Consider the following 26,508-nt stretch of genomic DNA (forward strand, 5'->3'; position numbering starts at 1 on the left):
TATGCCACCACGGTGCTTGTTGTACATAAGTGGCAGCTTTAAGATATGTAAACTTTAACTCCCTGAAATCTTGAACTTGATGAGGTTGGAAAATTCTGATGCCGATGTTGCTCCAGAAAACCTATTCCAGTGACATGCAATTCTTCTTTGCCTAAAGAAGATTAAAAAATGATCCCTTTGTCACCCTATGTTGGCTCTTCCCCTGCCATCAATCCTTGTGCTGGCATCCTAAGATCTGCCACCTCCTACATCAGGAGATGGATATCTCCTTTACTGACACATTTTGTCAGTAAAAGGCATCTGGTTGCACAGAGGGCAGGTTACAGATGAAACTCTCCATCTTCTCCTCTTTTCTTCCCTGCAATCCGGTTTCAATCGTCCATCAGTCTAACCACTGTATGCATCTGAGGAAGTCAGTTACAACATACAAAAGTATGCTTTTTAATAAAGTAGAATAGAGCTGGAAGGGGCCATGGAGGTCTTCTCATCCAGCCCCCTGCTTAAGCAGGAGAACTATACCATTTCAGATAAGTGACTATCTAATAGTCTCTTCTTAAAAACCTCCAGTGAGGGAGCACTCACGATTTCTAAAGGCAAGCCGTTCCACTGGTTAATTGTCCTCACTGTTTGGAAGTTTCTCCTTAATTCCAGGTTGCTTCTCTCTTTGATTAGTTTCCAACCATTGTTTCTTGCCCTGCCCTCTGGTGCTTTGGAAAATAATTTGACCCCTTCTTTGTGGCAGCCCTTCAAATACTGGAGTCAACCACCCCTAATTCTTCCTTTCTCTAGATTAGCCAAACCCAAATCCTGCATCGGAAAAGGCATTCAAGAGTCTGCCTAATTTTTGCTACTATAGAGCAGTGTTTACCAACCTCAGTCATGCTGGCTAGGGAATTCTGGGAATAGAAGTCCACCCATCTTCAATACACAAACACACTGTTCTTGCCTAGACCAACATGGGTCTCCTCCAACAACCTGTTCTGGCAGGCAGGGAGAGATAGGATGCTCCTCGCCAAAAGATTAATGAACCTGGAAAGAAATTAGGAGAGTATTGTGCAAATCTAACTTCTGGGGATTGGAAATGAATGAGTAAAGATGTGTTGGAAGGAAAATCCCAGGTCCAGTTCCAAGCCAGGAGAAAGGCACTGGAAATAAAAAGGAGGCTGATTGGAAAAGTTCCCTTTATTGGTGAAGCAGAACCATCAACCACATGTGATTCTGGGATAGCTGACAAAAATAGAATTTAGAGTTGGGTGGGTTTTATACCTTCTGGATTCCTATGGGGTCACCTAGGGGTCACAGCTGGCTCTATAGGCAAAAGGGGAAATGCAAATCCTAGGTGGGTCTTAGCTAATTTTGTCAACCTTTGGCTTCATTATGCTGCTTATCTGAAGCTTTTGCCTAACCCAGTCTTTCTGAATGGATTACCAAATTTATTTAGTTCACTCATTTATTTGGTTTGTCAAGTATGTATGGGAAAACAAGTATGAATATAACATATAAACATCTAAGTGTAAGCAGGTATACATAAGAAATGAGTACAAATAAATGAGGACAGTAGGACAGGGTTGATAGGCACGCTGGTGCGTTTCTGCACGCCCCTTACAGACCTCTTAGGAATGGGGTGAGGTCCAGGGGCAGACAGTTTAAGGTTAAAGTTATGGGGGTTTGAGGATGTAACAAGGGTGTCAGGTAAAGCTAGGTTCCAGAAATTGACCACTCAGCAACCACTGTTGCTGGTCATATTTTCCGCAATCGAGTTTGGAACAGTTTACCACGAGTTTGTATCTATTGTGAGTTTGTATCTATTGTTTGCTCCTGTATTATTGTAAGTTTAAGTAGTCATTGACAGGACCTGTAGCAGACAATTTTGTGAACTACGCTTAGATCAGAGCTAAATCAGCATCAATATAAGCTGGCCGCCTCAGTTTCTGCTGGGGGCAGGGAAACGGGCTAATTTCTGCCTCCGTTAAAGGTTTTTTTTTTTTCATTTCTCCTTTAGGGGAAATATTCTGCCTTTTTAATATTCCCCGAAATATTTCATTCTTCTGGGAGGGGGAGGGCTCCCCACAGATGCAATGCAAACCCAAGCAGGTGAGCATCACCGGCATGCCCCTTTTCTTTGCTTCTGAATCAACACCTCCCGGCGGAGCCCGGCTCTAACCACAGATCGATAGCAACTACAGCCAACCGCCCCCGACCCTGCTCGACCGACCGAGCGAGTGAGTCCTCCGGGCCGTTTCGCAACTCCTCATCTCTTCCTTTCCCGCGCTCCCAGCCAATCACATCGCGTTCGCAAAGCTGTCGGTCACGGGCTTCAAGTCTGAGGGCGGGGCTCTAGCGCGTGATCACGTGAGCCGGCCGCTCGGCGAAGGGAGGGGGAGGCCGGCAAGATGGCGAAAGTCTCGGAGATGTACGACGTGACTTGGGAAGGTAAACCGGCGGCTGTGGAGCGGGGGGAGAAGGGCGGGGTAGATGTAAAGAACTGGGGTGCTTACGACGTTTCTTTGGTTGCGTGAGGGAAGCTGTTCGTAGCTCCGGAGGTGCGACTGGGGGACGGGGGATTTTCTATTCGCCGCTTGGAAGTCTCTCTCCTCTCCGCCGGAGGGGGGGGGGAAGTGCGTTGGGAAGCTCTTGCTAGGTGCAATTCTCAAAGATAATTTACGCATAAACCGGAGTAATTAACCCTGTAATCGCCTTCGCATCTTGTCATTTGCGTAGTGTGCTCAAAGCTACACTATATTGCCAAAAGTATTCGCTCACCCATCCAAATAATCAGAATCAGTTGTGAGCGAATACTTTTGGCAATATAGTGTATCTATAACCTTTCACAGTTCTGTTTAAAGGAGAAAGGATGGTGGTGGAGTTTGATCCACTGGGAAGTTACGAATATAAAATAACAATCCCTAATTTGATCCCCTCCGGAGACCCTTGGTGCCTTCCATCCCAATAATTCATATCCAGGGGGAAGGAATTGTATAGTGAAGAACCTGGAATGTGAAGGTGAAGTATTTCACGTTTGCCTGTGTTGATTTTTCTCCCCCTCCAGGTTTCTTTTCAAAGCTGTCAACCTTCTAGAAAGCTTTTGTCAGGTTTTCCATGGTTCCTTGAAAGACAGACACTTGCTTGGGTTGGCACATTGGTTCAGGTTACACTATTGCTTAGCATGATGTGTAAACCAAGCATTTTATGAATCAAAATTCATTGCAAAAATGTAATACATGATCAAAAGCGTGTTGCATGATCCATCGTCCCTTATAATCTGCAGTGGAGATTATTATTTTTTGGAACATAATCTGTCTGGTTTGCTTTCAGTGATGGGATAAGCAGTAATAAGATAATATAAAAGTAGTGTGATCTTGAGTGTGTCAAATTAGAATGCAGGGTGTTAAAGGGAATGGTCTGCCTGCTTTTTTCCCTTTTTTATATATTAATATCTATACTGAAGCTCAGGAAAATTGGAAATGGTGGCAATGTGGATATGCTTTCATTTATCAAACTTTTAGAACAACTACTTTGTGAAATATGAACGTAGGCAGGTTATTCAAATAATGTTCAAACATAAGACTTGAATCTTAACATGGAATGCAGCTTTGGGATACAACCAATATATTTATTTATTCAGAAGTCTGGGTATATACAGAACTGGGCATAGGTCTGCAGACTTGATGTGGTTTGATGTTTTGGTAGTTCTTCTGAAATCAGGATAGTTAATAGGTGAATTTATTTATTACAGATGTATTGACTGTAAGCTACTAGTCTCTAAGAGTGGAAAAAATAGTTTCAAGTTCAGTTCCTACTCTCTATAAAAATTTTCTACAATATTCACAATGGAAATGCCTCAGCACTTCCTAAAGAAATGGTTGATTTTCATATTTCTCCAAAGAGTCCATTGTAGCACCTGTTATCTTTGCAACAGCCTTTTGAGAGCAATTAAATAAAAGTGACTAAATATAATTTGCATAACTGGGCCCTATGACACAGTGGAAGTCACTGATAGTGAAATACTTTTGTCTATTTACCTGGAGATAAACTGTGTTTATCCTCTAAAAATATGTGAGATTGTAGGGTATTTATTTTGTCTTTTCATGGTGGTTCTGAGCTTGCTTTGGTTTAGGATTGTAGGGTATTTATTTTGTCTTTTCATGGTGGTTCTGAGCTTGCTTTGGTTTAGGATCATGAATTATGTGAGTTTGTTCTGGGATAATAATTAATATAAGTGCTAATTAATATAGTAACTCTGAGCTGACGAAAAATTAACAAGATTCTTCTACTGTATATTTGTAATGGTATGTGAGAATAACCTTGAGGGATGAAGGGAAGAGATGCTACCCTGGGAGTGATCAGATAAAGAGCAGTCAGAGCCTGCAGCTGAATAATCTGCAAAGAAAGATAATAATAGTAATAATCTGCCCTAATTTATCAGGAGGTAAAAAGAGACAATGTGAGATTTGTATTTTCAGACTTGCAAGATTGTGTTAATGTAGCCTTACAATAATGTAGAATTAAGTCATGTGGTTGTGTTTCTTGTCAAGTCTACTTGAGGTATATTCTATTCCACTTACTCAATTTCTTACCATATTACTCTTCAAGTAATAAAGCAAATTGGAATATTTTGTTTTCCATTTACCTGAGTTAGCCATGTGTAAGTATGTTTTTAAGATTTCTATATATCTATGTATTTGTATAATATATACTCCTATAATTATATATTTGTATATATTAGAGCTAGTTGATGTAGTGGTTAAGGCATCAGGCTAGAAACCAGACTTGTTTTTAGCCCCGCCTTAGAAATGGAAGCCAGCTGGGTGATTTTAGGTACCCTAACCCTAACCCAAGCCCCAGAGAAGAGGTAAAGGTAAATCCTTTCTGAAGAACTCATGCTCTCCACAAGAATCTGAACTAACAGTCAAAGCAAATAGGCAGTAGATAAGAGGTAATGAAATTCAAGGTAGACTACACTTAGATCTCTTGTGGGCATGAAGGGACGCAAGACTGATAATGCGTTTGACCCCTTACTTGGGCTCAGCCTGGTCATCTCCTACAGGTATTATTTATTATTGCTCTACATGTTGTTATATATCAAAAACTATAAAACGTAGAATATAGGAAAGACTAATTAATTCTTTGCTATTAAGATAAATTAACCAACCAGTCTGTGTAGATAAACAGAGCACCAACTTATATGATCCTTGAACTTTATTAAAATGTTATTTCCATATGTATTTCCCATATTAGTAACATATGTTTGAACCTATCTTGTGTATAGAAGATAATCCTTCACTTATCCACTTTTGCCTAAATTTAGTGGGAGATCAGAATTTATAGGGCATTGTTCGACAGGAAATAGGGGAAGCGGTTTCCATTAAGCATTAAATTGAAACATATTTAGGCAGGCATATTTTTCATATATGTGAAATGGCAGATAAGATTTTATGCATGTGCAGAAGGATATAGGATGTAGATTTTATATTTTGTACCTGAAATCCATTAAATTAAGGTTTATTATAGTCTTATAAAATCACTATATTTGCCCCTCCTCCCATTCCAATGACAAAATGCTTTGGATAGGATTGACCCATTTTCAAACTTAGTGCTGTATTTAGTAAATATTATATCGGGTATATTCAGAACTAGAGACATTTTTGAATTTACTATGACTGACACTGCTTAATATTAATCCAGCTTTCCATTTATTTTTAGTGAAAATATGCCATTCATATATTTGCATAACACAATGTCATGAAATTAATGAAGGACATGGGATTAATGAATACACATAAGCGGGGGAAGGAAGTGAGTGAGTAATTTCATTTGATTGTTGTGTAAGGGCTGCTGCTGTTGTGTAAGGGCTACGAAATAACAGTTCTTACCTCACTTCAGGTAATCTTAGGAAATCTGGTCCTTCTTAGCCTTGAACTGTTAGGAAGCCTTAAAATTAACAATTTGCTAAGTTCATATTTATTTTATTTATTTATTTAAACTTATTAGTCGCCCCCTCCCCACAGGGACTCGGGGCGACGTACACAAGCAACAGTCAACACAGTGTCATACAGAGGAGGTAAAAAATAAATAAATAATTACAATACTGAAAAAGGTTAAAACCTCAATAACATTAATAGTTTAAAAACTAAAATTAACAATTTTATAATATATCATGCCAAATCATAAACCATGTTTTACAACTAAAATGGATGGATTTATAAACCATATTATGATTTGATGTAATGTATGAATCAGATCTGTAATATTGGGAATAATAATACAGAGTTACAGAACTATAAGAACTGCTGAAGTAATGTAGCTCATTTGGCCATATTTAGCATGTCTGAATCCAGCTGATGTGGCTTTAGAAACCTTAATCAAAACACGATATAGCAGAGCATGTGTTAATCCAACTGAGTTAACTGGGAGAAACCAAAACCGCCCTTGCTTCTGGATTATGTTATGACTAATTTTAATTCATGAATGGGGACATAGGAGTAGAATGTCACGTTATTTTAAAATTTGAGAGGCAGCATATATTTCTCTACCCTCATAAAGAAGGTAGGAGAACATCCAAAGACTGTGCAGCTTTTTCTGGTGACTACCGTATTTTTCGGAGTATAAGACACACCGGAGTATAAGACACACCAAGGTTTTGAAGAGGCAAATTTTTAAAAAAACGTTTTTGCACTTTGAAAACATCCCATTTTTCACAAAAACGGGCCCATTTTTTTCAAAAAAAGAGAGGCATGAACAGCCTTTAGGGGACTTACAGAGTATTTGGGGGGCGGTCCTCCCCCCAAAATGAGCAAAAAATGGCCCATTTTTTGTGAAAATGGGCCAGTTTTTTGTCAAAAAAATTGCATGCATAGCCTTTAGGAAGCTTATAGAGTACTCCTGGGGGCTGAGGGGGGGGAAAATTGAGCAAAAAAAGGCCCATTTTTCACTCATTTCTGCCTTCCCCAGCCCCCAGGAGCTCTCTGAAAACCTTCTACAGGCTCTGCACGGCCATTTTGGTGAAGGGGCGGGGTTTCGGGAAGCAAAAAGTGCTGTATTCAGTGTATAAGACGCACCCAGATTTTCAGCCTCTTTTTTTGAGGGAAAAAGGTGTGTCTTATACTCGGAAAAATATGGCATGTCATGGTTCAAATTATTATCTAAAGTGAATCCTATTATATAAAGTGCAAGTCTTAAACTGTACAGTCATACATCATAAATAAAATACATCATAAATAAATTAAGAAATTAAAAAATTAAGAAATTTTAGATTTTCCCAATCTTTAAGATCAGGGAAAAAATGAAAGTAATTTTCAAACACACATATATTGTTTTTAGGATTAGGACCTTTCTGAGTGGTACAGGGAGCTTGAAGGAGGCACATACATTTAAAAGAGTGGTATAATCCAAATATAGATATAAATGAGAAATTGCGTAAGGAAGATAAATTTATCAGCTTGAATTTAGTTGTTGGTACTATCGCAACAATGTTTATTGTGCATTGCTGTATATCCATACCATGAATGAACCATAGTGGAAATGTTAGAATAAAGCTCTGAGAATAATCTTTCTTTTTAAAAGCTTATTTAAATATACAATGAATACAAAAACATAAGAACTAAAAATACACAGAAATAATGTGTTCAGAAAACTATAAAGGTTGTCCTGGACTCACATCCACAATTGAACTGAGAATTATGGTTGTAAGCCATTGTGTATATTAAGTGGATCACCATGTGCCTTCGTCTTGATTTTATAATTGTTTTACAATGGCCATAATCATAACTCAAGCCATCATGGTATTTCTGTTCTATCAAGTTATTATAAGTTTAAGAGATACATCAATAGGTGTACATTTTACAATCAGGTGCCATAACTCTCCTTGTTTCCATTTTTGAGAGAATTAAATTTATTAAAATAATTCTAGATGAAAAAACTAACTTTTATCCTGATAGCTTTTTGCATAAATGTAATTAGTTATATGAATTAAGTACATTGTAATCTCTCTTTTAAAAGTAATTCTTAATATTTTCAATAATTTTGAAATCTAATTTGCATCTAATTTGGTAATAAAGAGCCATCTACAGTGGAAAACATTTCTTCCTCTCCTCCTCTATATATCGTAAAACCTGGTCCTTGAATTTATCTTAGGCTGCAGTATTTGTCATGCTGCTGAGAATAATGCTCTTGTCAGGCAGACACTTCAAATTACTTATGTTCTTTAAAAAAATAATTATCAGATGACAAAACTTTTTTCAGTATTTGAAATCCTGTAGTTATACTCTGACATAGAATCATATTATTTTTTTGTATTGGAATTAGTCTTACATAGATGTTCTACCAGTGGTGAAGTAAATTCACAGTAAAAACACAGCTTTAAATATTTTAATCTCTTAGCCTCGGTAATAGATACAATATTCACTCCGGTTGTTTATGTCCATTTTTAATTTCCCGGGATTATCTTGAGTCAGGAACCATTTAGTTCTACTCAGGCACATGAAACATAATATACAGTGGTTTTGTTGACTTTTGGAATAAAATGCAGTATGTTTCCAACATTCAGATATTTTTTTTATGTGAGAGAGGGAGGGGTGGAATAGGAACAGATTGTACAAAAAGATTTATTGAATCTAAAATTGACAGTTTTTTTAAATTTGCACATCTTGTAATAAAAGAAAGGCTAAGTAATTCAGAGGTATGTACATATTAAATATCAGGTAAAAGTATTCTGCAAGGCTTTTCCTTTCATTAATAATAATAATAGCACCAATAACAAAGCAAACTCATGAATACCTGATGTTTCTTTGGTAAATGCTGATTTTTTTTTAACCATATAAAATTGTTAGGCTTAAAACATATCTTCAGAGGACTCTGCAGTACACTGATTTTAAAAACCTGTGGAAAGATTTCATAATCTAATATGATGTTTTTAAGCTTTAAAGTTTTATATTACTTAGCGGCATATTTGACATCCATGATATTATTCATGATATTTACTTTTATTATAGCCATGTCTATGATAACTTTAATACTTTCAAAAAATAAGTAAATTGTAGAAAGAAGTACTGTTGCTCTTTTTCACATTTTAGCGAATACTTTATTAATTAGGAAAAATAATATTTTAAAAATATAAAGTGTACACATATGTGTTGCTGCATTAATTTTAATAGTAATATTTTTCTCCTATACTTCTATTTTGAATTAGGAAATAGTAAGAATAGTAAGTAATAGTTAGCTGTATGGGTTAACATTGCACTTTTATAAGTTTTATTAAAATAAGAAAATTATATGAGTTAACCATTTAATAAAGTATGCTTTAGAGACTGCTGAAAACAACCTGAGAGTTCTCAGAGGAAGTTGTAAATGGTGTGTGTGACAGTATTTTTTTAAAATCTATAATTGGATATTGTAATTTTAAAATAACACTGTTTGGCAATCAGAATAAGCTCATTTTACATTTGCAGTAAGAAATGGTTCCCAGAATAATTATAAATAGCAACAAATATTCCTTGGAGAATTCAAAGAACAATAGTCTTAAAATACTAATCAGATGGTTTCTAAACAGTAGGATACTATTTAGACATTTACAGTTTCAGTTCTGTAAGATGTTTTTGTAGTGCTATGCATTTTTGACACCAAGAGTGGTAGTAATTCAAAATCAGTTTGGAGTTTTATACTCTGTATAAGTTTAGTCATTCCCCAAAAGTAGAAATGTTCCGAAATACAGCAATAAGTTTCCAATTTTAAATGTTGTTGAAAGGCTGTGTGAGTGTAATACAAGAAATGAAATTATACACATGGATTCATATGACAGATGTGATCTCAGCAAAGATTATTTGCTTAAATTGTATATTATTAGAAATATTGGACACTATTGTTATTCTATTCTAATTGTCATTTTGTTTCTTTCAGAGATGCGAGACAAAATGAGAAAATGGAGGGAAGAGAACTATCGGAACAGCGAGCAAATTGTTGAAGTTGGAGAAGAGTTAATTAATGAATATGCAGCTAAGCTTGGTGATGACAGTAAGTTAAAACTGTTTTACTTCTCTTTATTAGCTAGCCTTTTTGATGTGCTGTGATATATGTCATGTTCTAGGTTTTATTAGTATCGAGTTAAAATTTGCATATTGTAATAAAGACCAACAAAGCCAGACATATGTATTTATATTAAAATATCAGATAAAATAATTAGTATACAGGATCCAATCTTGGTTGGTCACAATTAGAATACAATTGATTTCTCCATCATGCTATCTATTTTAGTTATTTTTTTTTTGTCCCATGTCCACAAACTTTGTATGCTTAATGTCGACCAGTATTCCTAGACTTGTGATTTTTACAAGTATAGCGTGTGGCTAGGGAGCTTGTAGCTACAACAGATTAAGTTACTCTCTATTCATAGAGATACTTTGGGAACTATCTTCCATTACCGCTCCCAGAAAACCTGAAACAAATTTCAACTACTCAAATGTTTAGGGATTGAAATAAGGAAGTTTATTCCTGAAAAATTAAAGCAAAATCAGTGACGTGAAATCAATATGAAGGTGCTTTTATAATACAGTTGGGCAGGAGAGTATAGGGTATATCTGGATTTTCATTAGATGCAATATCATTTGGGGAGAGAGGACTCATAGGTTCATAATACAAATTCTTCCCCAAAAGCTTGGCATTCTGTATTTTATATCAGAAGGGAATCGTTGAAGAAAAAGTTTTCAAGAAGCAATGTATGCAGTGCAGGGTAAAGCATCTGAGAGTACTGAGAGGATTGATTAAGATTCCCGTGTAGGCAGGAAGGGAGTGAAAAAAGATTTGATTTTAATTAGTTTATTTTATCTTCATTTTTATAACTCAGTTAACCTAATTCATGCAGTATGAGCAGTTTATTTTTGGCAGAGGTTTCAAAGATCTGAAATAAAATATTCTTTATTTAATTTTAGGAAATTGTGATCTTAGTAATACTTAAATTCAACAAAATACAGTTTTTTCTGAAACAGATTTATTAAATGCTAGGATACTGCCAGAAGTAACTATGAGTAGTGAAATCCGCTTTTCTTACAGAAGAATAAGTGAATAGTAAACTTGTGTGGAACTGATTTTTATTTTGAACCAAAGTAAATTATTTTAGAAATAATGATTGTCTTATCGGAATAGTTGAATATATTCATTGACCTTTTTTGGGTGAATTACTCTATGAATATATAGTAACAACTTAATAACATTCATGAATTTAGATAACACAACATACTTTGATTACAAACAACAATATTTTGTTCCAGTTCATTTGTAGGATATGTCATTTTCCAGAAGGTTGCAGTCAATGAACTGTCATTTCCTCCTGTCATGTATTTTACTCTTCTTATGGTCTGCATTAACCATATAGCTTCTACTTTAGTACCCAGAAAGCATTTTTATTTTGCTTAAGAAGCTCATCTATTCTCAGACTCCTTTCAGGTTTTACACAAGAGAAATCTAAAAGCTATTGCAGATAGGAACCCATACATACACTTGTCTATGATTATTATTTTTTCTTAATGGAAGCTGAACACCCTGGGTTTGTATGGGAATTGAAAGAAGTTCAGTTTATCAGACTGGATTATTTTTAGTCAAGGGGTATAATATGAATAGTAAATATATGAAAAAGAAGGAATGCAGAATTTAGATGGATTTTCATTAGCTCTGTAGCTAAGGAGAAATAATTATATGACTGATAGCATTTTTGAATTATTTAGAGTAAGATTTCTCCTTGGAGCTTCTTCCATGAACTTTAGAATTCAATAAATACAGCAACTTAGGGATTTTACAAAAACATTATTTAAATGGAAACAAAAGGAGAACAGTGCACCTATATCAGCAATGTTTTTTCTGAAAGTATTATTTGCCAAAAACACAGACTCTTTTTTTTAAAGCTGGTGACCATAGTTGATTTGATATCCCATGTTGTTTTTGCAATTCAGCTTTTAATATGAAACAGTGTCTAAAATCTATGAGCAATGAAGTTAAAATATGTTTAACAAATACTTATACTTTATTTATTTACCTATTATACTTTATTTATTTGGGCAAGTGTGGTTAAGCACACAAGGAATTTGTCTAAATATTCAGGTTTAGCATTAGCGTGATGGGTTTCCGTAAGATTAAGTATACTGATGTTATAAAAGGCAACATGTCCTACAATTTGCTATGAGCTGATTAGCAGGTTTGTGTCAGGGAAAATCTGTGTTTCATCATATTTTTCATTATCTAGTTTGGATAATATATGAGCAAGTGATGATCGCCGCATTGGATTGCAACCGAGATGACTTGGCATCGGTAAGTGTTCCAACATACTTCTTATGCAAATCCAGTAAATCTAATCTTTGCTAAGATAATAGGTAGGCATTCTCCTTATTTCTTTTGCAGTCCATTACTGGAGTATATTTTTGCAGTCTACTTTTAGGGCTGTGTAAATCTTGTGAAATACACTAGTTTCCCTTTTCACTCTTTGAAACCTCCATATCTTTTCTGAGACTTGCATGACTGATTTGGAAATTGTACAAGGACATACAGTATATCACAGAAGTGAGTATACCCCCTCACATTTTGTAAATATTTAAGTATATCTTTTCATGTGACAACACTGAAGAAATTACATTTGGCTACAATGTAAAATAGAGAGTGTACAGCTTGTGTAACAGTGTAAATGTGCCGTCCCCTCAAAATAACACAACACACAGCCATGTCTAAACTTCTGGCAACAAAAGTGACTACACCCCTAAGTGATAATGCCCAAATGGGGTCCAAGTAGCCGTCTTCTCTCCCTGGTGTCATATGTCTCATTAGTGTTACAAGGTCTCAGGTGTGAAGGGAACAGTGTGTTAAATTTGGTATTCAGTTCTGTGATATACTGTATTTCCTACGTGTGTAAGAGCAACATTCAGAAGTTTTAAATTTATTCACTATGGCTTCCTGAAACTCCCTACAGGAAGAAGGAATTCTATGAAATAGCATATTATATCAAATAAGCTGCACTGAAAGAGAAGTGATTAAAAACTATAAACTTTTTAATTTTTAAGATACTATTTTGAAATGTTACCTAATTTATTATTGGACAGTTAATAAAACAATGTGATTTTGGGTAGCCATCCATTTTTGATGAAGGACTTTATATTGAAATATTTGGAATTTAATAACAATAATACAATACAATAGTAGAGTTGGAAGGGACCTTGGAGGTCTTCTAGTCCAACCCCCTGCCTAGGCAGGAAACCCTATACCGTTTCAGACAAATAGCTATCCAACATCTTCTTAAAGACTTCCAGTGTTGGGGCATTCACAACTTCTGGAGGCAAGCTGTTCCACTGATTAATTGTTCTAACTGTCAGGAAGTTTCTCCTCAGTTCTAAGTTGCTTCTCTCCTTGATTAGTTTCCACCCATTGCTTCTTGTTCTACCCTCAGGTGCCTTGGAGAATAGTTTGACTCCCTCTTCTTTGTGGCAACCCCTGAGATACTGGAACAATGCTATCATGTCTCCCCTAGTCCTTCCTTCTCTTAAGCTAAACATACCCAGTTCCTGCAACCGTTCTTCATATGTTTTAGTCTCCAGTCCCCTAATCATCTTTGTTGCTCTTCTCTGCACTCTTTCTAGAGTCTCCACATCTTTTTTACATCGTGGCGACCAGAACTGAATGCAGTATTTCAAGTGTAGCCTTACCAAGGCATTATAAAGTGGTATTAACACTTCACGTGAGCTTGATTCTATCCCTCTGTTGATGCAGCCTAGAACTGTGTTGGCTTTTTTGGCAGCTGCTGCACACTGCTGGCTCATATTTAAATGGTTGTCCACTAGGACTCCAAGATCCCTTTCACAGTTACTACTACTGAGCAAGGTATCATCTATACTGTACCTGTGCATTCCGTTTTTGTTGCCTAAATGTAGAACCTTAATTTAAATTTAATTTAAAATAGAATATATTTATTGCAAGATTACAATTTTATTTTTTGGACTTTCCAGATTGCATTTTTTAATAATTGAGGGGACCTTTTAATGCTCTAGCCTCAATCGCTTAAACATGGATTAATAATATGCACCTACAAAGCTATTCCTTTTTTCAGCATTATGGACATTGCTTCTTCAGATATCGTTTTAATATGTACCATGATGATGGCTTGATCTGCTTTCACAATATTGGCACTCACATATGATTTAGTTGTATTTGTTTCTGATAACGTGATATGTGTTCATTCAGTTTTCACAGTTTTCCTTCTCTCAATTATATGCAAGTTAACTAGTAAGGGACATCTTCAGTAGATATATTGAAACCTTAGTCCTTTTTCTTTAGAGGATATACTCATATTTTTCTTGTACATTTTCTTGTTTTACTGCTATAGAAATGTTGCTCTTGCTCATGGAAATATTTTTCTGTTTTTGGTCAAAAAAGAATGCCATAAAAATCAGTTAATTTGTTTCTTGAAGTGAAAGAACAGATGAATATTAAATTTTCACAGTGTTTTCAATCTATGATTTTGAATAGCTTAATAGAGGACTCATTTTTGTCTTTTATGTGTTCTTGAGCTTTTTCTTGGGTACTGCATTAAAAGTTGTGTGTTTTTTATTGTTTCATTATAAAATAAAAATATAGAAATAAACAAAAAGTAGACAACGAAGAGAAAAAGAAAAACTAAAGGAAAAAGTGGTAACTTCTGATGTTTTTCAGTACAGTAAAATTAAAAAATGCAACCTCAAATTCTTACATTTTTAAATATTTCAATCCATTTCTATAATTATAAAATTATTCTAATTTTCAAAATCTGAAATGAAAGTTTCATTTTTCCAGTGTCGAACAAAAAGTCCAAAAGCTGTTTAAAGTAAAAATGAAGTTAGATAAACTCTTGCTTTGATTGAAACAGTCTCACCATCTTTGCTAACTCTACTACCTTTACTGTTCACTCTTCTATTGTGGGAATTAGTATGATTTAGACATTATATTTTAAAATACTTGATGTTTTAATAAGAGGTACAATGAAACCTCTGGTTGAAGAACTGAGGCTGTGTTGTTTCTCTCAATAGTTGATTCCATCATAGTGCTTATACTGTCATAATTTATGTTTAAGTGAAGTCTAATGTCTTTAAAATAAACCTACCACTGTATTTAGAGAAATTAAGCATATTTTACACAGTGAAAGTAAGGAAGATTATACACACTGCTCATTGTTTCATTTGCTGAATCACATTGTATTGGCCTTCAGTGATATTTCTTTCAAAGGTTTTTTAAATAAACTAGGACAACAATTATATATATATTTGTAAGATGAATTCAGGATGGCTTGTGGTGGTAATTAAAATAGTATTTTTCACTGAAACCCCCAATTAGCTAAAATAAAACAGCTGTATAAACTAGCTTTCCAAAGTTCAAAGCAAACTTTGTATAATTAGAAACAAGAAATAAAATCATGCTAAATGATCTCTGATTATATTAGGCCAAAACCACCAGGCACAAGGCCAGGTATAATAGTATCCTCAAAGTGCAAACCTTAACTTTTCAACACCATTTGTTCATTATTGAGAACCTCTGTACATTGCCTGAATTTTACCACATTTAGCCCTGTCCAATCCATATTCATTGCAGGCAGTGATTTAAACTAGATAAAAATTGGAACCAAATATTCTTTCTCTCCTCCATCTCCAAGATATACATTATGAGTTAAGTATGCTTGACATCAGTTTTTTTTTTCCAGGAATGGTCAAACAACTGCATCTTAAAATAGTCAGCATTTGCACCGTAATATACTTACAATTTCTAGAATCATAAAGAAAACTTTAGATTTTTATTAAATGACACCCTGAAAACTCAACAACTGAGAGACCTGAATTCGGGAAGAAATGCTTACCATCATTTCCAGATGAAATACGGCATGCTTATATTTGGATCTTCTAACACTGTTTCTTCCAAAGTGTAACATCTCCCATAACTAGGGATTTTTGCGTTGTTTCCCCTTGTGTCTCTCAGGTGATCATATTGCCCATATATGTATGTATCTTCACAAATTTAGTGAGATCACCTTTTTTTTTTTAAAAAAAAGCCACCAATCATAGAGTTGCAGTCTGGATTTGATTTATTTATTTATTTTAATTAATTAATTTCTATAGCGGACATCTCAAACAAGTGAATCTGGGGTGCGAATAGTCGTAAAATTAACCTAGGTATCAATAAAGGAGAATATTTGTAGCTAGAGGTTGAAATGAGGTGTAGTTGGCGCTCTCTGGGCTTGCAGAAGTTTCATTACCCAAACTACCACTGAGGATGTTACCTATAGTAGTTTGGATAATGAAATGTCTGTAAGACAACAACCAAGCTCAGAGAGCACCAAGGAGCTCTCTGAAAACAGAAAAAAAATCTAGTGATTGATCAAGTTTGACCATTGAGGTGTTTTTTTGTGTTTTTTTAAATTTATGTATGTATATTTTATCAATTTTTATTTATTTTTAATTTTTGTTGGATAATGTACATGTGTTTATCCCAAGAATATTTAAACTCACTTACAAACGATTGACCCACTACCTCCACTGGAAGTTGGTTCCAAGCTTCTACTATTTCTGTGAAGTAATACTTTCTAACATGGCTTTTGAATTTCCCTCCTGTCAGTATGAATTTATACCCCCGTGATCGTGACTTGGATGTGATTTTTAGCTGTGGGCCTTTTTTTTAAAGAGCAGAATCTAACTTTTTGCCTTCCTTTGTGTCTGCAAACCCTCATTCAGTCTTTCAAAGTCAGTTCTAGTCTTTTAATTTGACACTCATGTGTGAGGTCTTACCTTTATTATCACTTTTATTCCTTATGATCGCTTGTCTTGTCAAATATATTTTCTGTAGTAGTTTTTAGATTTAGGTCTTCTAGCTACAAAACATGTGATCTTTCCAGTCTATATAATGTTCATGTTTTATTATTTTTGATAGCTTCTAATCATGTCTCCAAGCAATGATTCCCTAAAGTAGTTGAATTTGGAATTTGTTTCTATCTGACAGGGTATTGGTATTTAACAGCTGTTAACTGATTTAGGTGAAATAATAATAGCTGTTTTCAGTTTAAATAGATTTATTACAGTAATAGATTTGGTAAATCCAAATTAAATATGATGTATTTTTATGTAAAATTGTGCACAAATAGTTTTTGCATGCACTTCCCCCTTACTGAATTTTGCTAGCAGTACAAGTTGCATTATATGTTTGAAAAGGGGAAAAAACCTGATCTTGTTAAGTAGTTATATGTTTCTTTAGGTTTTTAAAAACTGTTTGAATACGTAGTCTTGGATCTATCTATATATACTGGCTTTTTTCAAATTTTGTTGAAGTGTTAATTTGATATTTTGGTTGTGCTGGGATGGGTTGCCAGATGAATCTCTTAGTTACTGCATTCAAATAAACATCACTGAAACATTTAAAAATTATGTTCCTTACCTTCTCATTTTTCTTCATGTTTTGAATTTATAGTATTGCCTTCAAGAACTAAGACGGCAATTCCCTGGGAGCCATAGAGTTAAACGGTTAACTGGTATGAAATTTGAAGCCATGGAGAGGTAACTGAATTCTAAAGAATATTTTCCAGATGCAGCTTTAAAAGACATCGCCCAGAATATATAAATATAAAAGCTATGAAGGAATAAATTATGTTGTTGAGAGTAAGGTATGAAAATTATAAATAAAGATGAATTAGAATGGAAATATATTAGAAAATGTAGTAGAAATGTATATTAAAAATTAAGGTTATGTTAAGATTTAACAATCTTTTAGAGACAGTAGCATGGTCCAATTTGTTTGACATTATCCTGTATTATAGAATGCTTTATTCAGGAGTTCTGTGCTTAATTCATAATCAACTATATAAACTGGAATGTTCACAATTTGTTTCCTTTAAGAAAAAATAAATACTACTAGTTCTGAAGGAACATCTTAATTCTTTTTCTGACATCTTTCAAATCTGAAACAAATGGAACAATGGCCTCATTCATATTCTGTTTCCAAGTATTTAAGCAACCTTTTTGAATATAAATTGACTAGATGTGAGCCAATTACGTATTTAACATTTCGGTAAAAAGAATGGCGTGGGATAGATAATCTGACATTTCTGACATTTCATCATAGTGGTCATGTGATCATTAGAATTGGAATTCTTTATTGGCCAAGTGTGATTAAACATACAAGGAATTTGTCTCCGGTGCATAAGCTCTCAGTACAAACAAATGATAAATCATGATTATAATCATAAAATACATTCACCATAAATTATAAGATACAACACCCAGTGATAGTCATAGGATACTAAATAAGCAATCAAGATAAATCATCCTAGGATACTAAATAAAACAATATATATCGTAAGATACAACCAACAAAGTTATTAGTTGCAAGCAGATGATGCGATAGATAATAGGAAAGATGAGAATAGTAATACAACCCTAGTAGGTAGTTTTTGACAGTGTTGGAATTACCGTATTTTTCGGAGTATAAGACGGGCCTTTTTTCCTCTAAAAAGAGGCTGAAAATCTGGGTATGTCTTATACGCTGAATACAGCATTTTTGCCTCCTGAAGCCCCGCCCCTTCACCAAAATGGCCGTGCATAGCCTTTCAGAGATCTGGGGGCTGGGGAAGGCAGAAATGAGTGAAAAACGGGCTGTTTTTTGCCCCCCTCAGCCCCCAACAGCACTCTATAAGCCTCCATAATTTTTTTGACAATAAAACGGTCCGTTTTTGCAAAAAACGGACCATTTTTTCTCATTTTTTTACCCCCCACTCCTCCCCAGTAACACTCTGCAAGCACCCTCAAGGCTATTCATGCCTTTAAAAAAAACGGGCCTGTTTTCATGAAAAACAGGCTGTTTTGGGGAGATTTGCAGAGTGCAAAAACTTTTTCTTTTCCCTTTCGGAAAGCTATTTAGTGTGGTTGATGAGAATTACACTGGTCAAGTGCTGTGCCAGCAGAAACAAAGTTTTAGGTGCTACAGGTTGTCAGCGATTTCCTTCTCCAGCATATGGATAAATATACCTGGAAACATCTACCTACCTACCTACTCTCTCTCTCTCTCCCCTCCCCCCCCACCTACTGTATTTCTCTTTTTTTTCTCCCTCCCTCTACCTACTTACCTATCTACACACATACACTCCCTCCTTCCCTATCTACTGTATTTATCTCTATCTCTCTCTATCCCTCTACCTACCTATCTATCTACACACACACTCTCTCTACCTACCTACCTATTGTATTTCTCTCTCCCCCCACCTATCTACTGTATTTCTCTCTCTCTCTCTATTTTTCTCTCTATGTCTCTACCTACCAACCTACCTACTCTCTCTTTCTCTCCCTACCTATCTACTGTATTTATCTATCTCTATCTGTCTCTATTTTTCTCTCTCTATCCCTCTACCTACCTACCTATCTACACACTCTCTCTCCCTCCCTGCCTACCTACTGTATTTCTCTCTCTCTCTATTTCTCTGTCTCTATCTCTATCCCTTTATTTACCTACCTATCTAACTACTCTCTCTCTCCCTACCTACCTACAGTATTTCTCTCTCTTTCTCTCCCTCTCTATCCCTCTATCTACTTACCTACTTTTTTTAAAAAAATTGCCTCTTCAAAACCTGGGTGCGTCTTATACTCCGAAAAATACGGTAGATGTTTAGTAGAGTGATGGCATGGGGGGGAAACTGTCCTTGTGTCTAGTTGTTTTGGTGTACAATACCCTGTAGCGTCATCTTGTGGGAAGAAGTTGAAACAGTTTATGTCCAGGATCTGAGATATTTTCACAGCCATCTTTCTGTTTCGTGCAGTATACAGGTCCTCAATGGAAGTCTGGGTGGTAGCAATTGTTTTTTCTGCAGTTCTAACTGTCCATTGAAGTCTGTGTCTGTCTTGTTTGGTTGCAGTGCCAAACCAGACAGTTATAGAGGTGCAGATAATTAACTCAACAATTACTTTGCAGAACTAACAGCAGCTCCTTGGGCAGTCTAAGCTTTCTGAGTTGGCGTAAGAAGAACACTTTGTTGTGCTTTTTCAATGACATTTTTGATATTATATCTCCCACATCTTTCTCTGTGATCATCAGGTGTGGGGGCCCCCAGAGGGATGGGGTCAGTTGTAGGAGGCTTGGCTGTTGTTAGTGTATCTGAGACGGAGATGGTGGCGATAGTTGACTGTGGTTTCCTCTCAAAATTATGTTGTTCATGCATGTATGACTGTTGCAGCATCTTGCAGTGATGTTTGCAATTTGTGTATTTCTCAACTGGCTTCTGACAAGCATAGTCAATGGAGAAGTCAGCAGTAAAAGCTCAAATGTTGTCACTTAATGTCACACTAGCAACCTGGTGATTCAAGCAATGTCTAAATGGAAAGTAATATTGTAAATCTGTTGCAGTTTCGTGATTTTTCACTTAAAGAGGGTGTTGCTTGTCCCAACTATGATTGCTAAGCAAGAACTACCTGTAACATAATATGTCTGACATGGCTTGGTTTCTTGAGAGTGAGAAGCCATTGTCCTGAGATGTCATTATAAGTTGGAATAAGCAGCTGAAAATGTTTTTACCTGTTTCTGAAAAAGCTATGTGAAGTGAGAAGAGCCTACAGTAGGTATGAAGAAAATTAGACACTGATATGAAATATTTCAGTAATAAAATACTTTCTATGTCGATAACTCTAGCTTAGATTCTTAGCATCTCCATGATGCTAAGAATATCTGATGAAACCCAATACCAGGTAGTCCTTGACTTACAAGCAGTTCACTTAGTGGCTGTTTGAAGTTACAATCACACTGAAAAAGTGACTTATGAACATTGCAGCATTCCCACGATCACCTGATTTACATTTGGATGCTTGACAACTGATTCACATTTATGATGGTTGCAATGTCCTGGGGGTCATGTGTTCACCTTTTGCAACCTTCTGACAAACAAAATCATTGGGGAAACCAGATTCATTTAACAACCATGTTACTAATTTAACAACTGCGGTAATTTACTTAACAAATGTGGCAAGAAAAATGGGGCAAAACTCAACAAATTTCTCACTAACATAAATTTTGGACTCAATTGCAATTGTAAGTTGAGGACTACCTGTAATGCAATAAAATGTATAAACTTTTTACTAAGTAATTCTACAGGCAAGTTACAACAATTTATTAATCAAGGTAAAAAGTCTGCCCACACATGGTAAGAAAGATGTTGAGTCCAGTTAAAATTGTACGTCTGCACTGTACGTAAGTGTGTCTGCACTGAGGACTGTGGCTTCAAATGCCCCAAAACACAATCCAGCTACTTCAGTGACTTCAGATGAACAACATTATACATATTTATGTCCATATCCAGATGTTATTTTCCAGCAGGTTGGCACATCTTACTGGGTTAGGATGAATGGTTTTAAGTATATAGAGATATTAGAACACTGTTAAATTTACCTGCAGGTGTTTTCTGTTCATATTTGCAGCTATGATGATGCAATACAGCTATATGACAGGATTTTACAAGAGGATTCAACAAACACTGTAAGTTAAATAGAAAACTAAGCATTGCCTTTTTTTTCTTTGTCTTTATATTGTAATACTTTCCTTCTGGTTAATAGTTTGTGTTAAAATTCCAGCATAAAAAAATCACCAGATTTAATAAATTTCTTTGATGAGGAGCTGATGCTTCTTGCCTGTGTGGTAATAGAACATTGGTATGTTTGAATGCTGATATATACTATAGACGTCAGAATAATAGCCTGGTATATTTAGAAACTTTAATGAAATTTGTAAAAGTCAGACCATAATTTTAAATAGTTGAGAGAGAAAAATACCAGCACGTTTGAATATTATTTTTATACTGACAATTTAAAATGATGAATGCTGCACATATGGTGAAGGTTAAAACCTGAAGAATCTTGAACTGGTTCCAGTAAATTAATTGAAGTGAATTGGGAATAAGGGAGGCCAAGGTCACACCGACATACTCCCTTTTCCTTGCACTATATTAATATTGACTGGGAAATTGGTCTGCAAATATTAACCTATATAGTTAATGTTGCAGCTCACCCACATGTCTACTGCTGATCATGGGAGAATGGATGTCCTAAATAGCTTTTGACACCAGAATTTAGTGTCTAAATCAGCTTGATATTTATATTAATTCTCAAAATCAGGTGAAACTTTTGTTTAGTCTGATTTAATGCTTTCTCCATAATTGTCCTGGAAGGAAAATATAGGAAAACTCAAATGAAACCTGATATTGCTATGGAACACAAGTGCCATAGAAACCATGGCCTTCTCTATTGTCAGCAGGGATATTTGTCATCAGTTGATTATTCCTCTTGGATTTAAATTTCCAGGGCATTCTCATAACTTTTGTTTGCATTATCCATTAAAAAAGCAAGATAATTTTTATTTCTCTAAAAGTAGCAAAATTCTATAAGCTTTGTATAAAAGTATAAGCTTTGTCTGCAAATGGTTGTTGATAATAGTTATTGTGAGGGGATAATTTTGTTTTATTTATTTCTTCTCTTGAATGTATTTTTATTGGTCAATGACTGAATAATTAAAATTTCTGGAACCAATATTGGCATGGACAAGAACAAATAAACCAAAATGTAATATTGCTTGAATTCTTTTGGGTTGGGAAAATCATTCACCTAATAAAAGTGCATTGGTTTTCAAGTTATTCTCCCTCTGAAGAATCAGGTAAACAAGTTGGATTTGCTTCAGCACTTTTAAAGGAACAGCAAGTAAATTTAGGAGTGATGTTAACAATTTTGTTGTCTCTGTTGTCCAACCGAAAAAAAATCAACCTCCCTACAATACCACCAGAGTGAGTTACTACAATGTATTATTTTTATGGGCCAAATTTAAGAACTGTTCATAAATTTCACTCAGTAGGTAATATAGTTGTAGGAACAGTGGGAGAGGCTAAGGCGTTGTGTCATGTTACATCAGTTCAGAGAGCAGCCTACATTTTTGGTTGCGGTTTTCAAGTCCTGAACAGTTTTAACATGAGATTATGTAAAGAATAAGCTATTGCAGTATAAATCTGTCCAAGTGTACATTCAATGTCGGAAATCCTGCTTGTCGGTCTAACAGTAAGAGAATATTGCATTAATATGTAGTACAACAAATCGGACTTCACATCGTTGGAACTCTTACCTAAGATATGCACGCGACCTTTTTATTTTAATTTGCTGATGCTTATTGTTTTATTTTCATGCAAGAAAAATGATTAATTGGTATGTTTTTTTAAAAAAATATTTGATTCAAAAAGCTTTACTGATTTAGAGTGAGATTGATACGCAAGTAATTCTGAGAATTGAAAATAAAAGATTATCCCGCAATATTTTTGTAATCATATTTTTTAAAAAATCATCTTGAAAATAGTGAGAATCCAAAGTATTAATTAGTTTTCCCATTTAAATAAATAGCTATTGTTTTAGATACAAAAATAAACTGATCAGATAATTTGTTAAAAAGTGGTTATAACTTCAGTTGCTTTGAAGCGACTGCTTTTAAAATTAATTTTAAGCATAAGAAATATTCAGTTGGAGACACTGACGTTCCAAAAACTATACTTGGGTTTACAATTAAACCAGAATGAAATGAGAGATTAAATTAACTGGAAGACATTTTCAAAATTGCAATATTGGTGCTGTTGACATTTCTGCTTTTATGTGTGTGCAGGAATCTAGTTTCTGTTATTTCCAATTCAGAACATTGTAACAAAACTTCTTAAATTTGCCAGATCATTAATCTGAAAAGTATACTATTACTTTTCTTATATTGCTATAATATTGTAAATATTAGTCCTGAGTACCTTGTCTTACTTATATGTATTAATCTTGGCTATTGCTTTTTATTTGGTCAAGTACGGGTACTTTGATTTTGTGTGCTGAAGAATAAAGGTTAAGTAAAAAGTTTTGATAAATTGTCAGGTATTGGAGTTGTTTATATGTCATCTACCTGTTAATTATTTCCATGTGCACATATGGCTGCTGTAGGAAAAGAAATGCTTCATGGTTTTAAACTGAAACTATTCCTTAGTTTGTCTTGGCACTAACCTGAGCTTAAAGCAGTCTCTTATGGTGTGCTGACACATGGAGTTGCTTAGATATATTAAACATTTTCTGTTGTTTGGCAAGTGATACATCAGCTTTCGTTCACATAAGTCATGTAAAGATCACGCATTGCAGGAGGTGACAGTTTGAGACAGGAAAGATAGGGGCTGCATAAGGATAAAAAACAATTTTACTACCCTATAGTTTTTTCCATTAGACTACAGAGTAACTTTACCTTATATACCAATTTCGTTGTATTTAAGTACAATGACAATAAAGATTATACTTATAATGGAATAGTACCTCTTAAAGCCAGTCATTGTTGTATTGCAGTTATGAAATGAGAATAGGAACAAATATTTAAATGTTTCAAAAACATGAGTTAAAATAAGAGTTCTATATTCAAACTAAAAATGAAAGTCCTAACCCATGGGCTATTTAAGCACATTCTTGATGGGAGTTGAAAAACAGTTCTGAGCAATATAATTTACGTAAGGCCAAGTTTTGTTACAGTCCATTAGCTTCAACTAAGGAATCCTTGGGTAGGAATTAATCTCTCTTTCCAACTTCGGATGTGTCTGATAGGTTTTCACTCTGGAACTTTACTGCTTTTAGAGCGTTCTCTAAAAAACATTTCTGTATTTGTGGAAGGAAGCAGAGAGATTTGGGGTATGAATGTAAACCATCTCATGGGAAAGTGAGTGAGAATGTATGCTTATTGCATTTTTTCTCAAATGCCAGTGTTGTGCCATTGTGAGTTTCTGTCCTGTCATCTTAAATATGCTACGTGTAATTCTGGACTTACAGCCACAGTTAGACTGGCATTTTTATGGCTAATCAATATGGTCATTAAGCAAATCATCACAAGACTAAAATGATTTTATGACCTTTTAAAACCATGGTTTTAAAGCAAACTACATGGTAATTACATGAATCACATGGTTGTTAAGCAAATCTAGCTTTCCCCATCGCTTATTGGAAGCCGGCTGGGGAGGTTGCAAATTGCAAGCACATGACGGCAGAATGCTGCAACTGTTGTAAATGAGAGATGGTTGCCAACTGTTGTAAATGAGAGATGGTTGCCAAGCACCCAAATTGCAATCATGTGATCAGGGGTGGTGCAGTGGTTGTAACTTCAAGGTCAAGTCATAAGTCACACTTTCAGTGCAACTGTAACTCCAAACCATTCTTAAACAAATTGTCATAAGTCAAGGACTTATGGGCAATGGACAGGATATGGGATTTTTAGGAAGCCTTTTGAGGCTTTCACAAAACTGGAAGGTATAGGCAAGCCAGAGGCAATTGCAAAATTCCAGGCTGGCCAGCAGATGCTAAGTATTGGGGAAGATGCAAAGGGGTCCACGAGAAGCACAGGGTGCACAGAACAGTTGGAGGATACATGAGGACATGGAGACAGTCAGGGAGGGTGTGGATGGATGAGGGAGGTCAGGAAGAATGCCTGAAAGTGTAGCATAGATAAAGGAGGTTGTGAGGGAAGTACAAAGAGAGTTGGGGGGGGGGGTAGGAGAGCACGAGTGGCAGCATGGTGTGAGTCCAGAAGGGCTATGGGAGAATGCGCAGGTAGGAGAGACCTATGATCTTTCCTGCTGGTTTCCCCATTGATTTTCTTGACACATTGGCAAATTGCAATCATGTAATTGCTGGATGCTGCAGGCTGGTCATAATTCTGAGCCAGTTTCCAAGTACCGAGATCATGATCACATGACCACAGGGATTGTGGGATGGCCAGAACTCTGAGGAACCAGGCATAACCATAATCTGCTCAGCACTATCATAACACAAAGTACTTTCTACTTTCAAACAATGTTTCGCTAAGACCATGAAATATTTTGAATGAAAAAGAGGGCTTGAAAAATGTCCTGCCAGTAAAATAATAATTTTATTATTAAATATACTGTATATGCTTCCCATCTCACTGTCCAAAGCAACTTTGATAAATGGAACATATTGCCGTGAATGGATTGACTTGAACAGTTAAAGTTGCCAATTCTTGTTTATACCAGTGCTTCTTCAACTGGGAATACTTTAGGGTCCAATTAATTTTTACACCTGTTGGGATTTGGAAAGTACTGACTTCTATAGGCTTGCTGAAAGAATGATGCCATATATTTGAAAAACATAGGATTTATATGTGTGTTGCTCTTATAATACTCGATTTTTTTTTTTTTTTGCTGAAACAGTTGCCAGCAATGAAAAGATATGATACACTTTAAAACAGTTTACGGGAGAAAAGGTTGGTTAGAATCTTTTGTTGGCCAGAGTGCTAATGGCATGTCAGATTATTAAGTACAGATACACAGTTATTAATTTTCAAAGTTTAAAATTCCAATTTCACATAAAATAGTCGTGGTTGTAAAATTTGCCAGATTATTGCTTTCTTTTATGATTATACCGCTCAGGAGAACTTGAAAGTCTGCAACGGAAGAAAGTTGTTTGGCTACCTGTAGTACAAGGAATT

At 35.3% G+C, this 26,508-nt stretch overlaps 1 protein-coding gene across 1 annotated transcript in view; it reads left to right on the forward strand.

The window, feature by feature from the left end:
* Positions 1–2,272: 2,272 nt before the first annotated feature.
* Positions 2,273–26,508, forward strand: part of EMC2 (ER membrane protein complex subunit 2) — a 35,804-nt gene continuing 11,568 nt past the window's right edge. The window contains exons 1-5 of the mRNA XM_081952584.1: positions 2,273–2,433; positions 9,895–10,008; positions 12,230–12,294; positions 17,455–17,540; positions 21,441–21,498. Of these exons, the coding sequence (XP_081808710.1) occupies positions 2,394–2,433; positions 9,895–10,008; positions 12,230–12,294; positions 17,455–17,540; positions 21,441–21,498 (363 nt within the window). The 5' untranslated portion in view covers positions 2,273–2,393. The remainder of the gene's footprint in view (positions 2,434–9,894; positions 10,009–12,229; positions 12,295–17,454; positions 17,541–21,440; positions 21,499–26,508) is intronic.

Source organism: Natrix helvetica, assembly GCF_964273705.1.
Source record: "Natrix helvetica genome assembly, chromosome: 4".
In the NCBI taxonomy this organism is placed as follows: Eukaryota; Metazoa; Chordata; class Lepidosauria; order Squamata; family Natricidae; genus Natrix; species Natrix helvetica.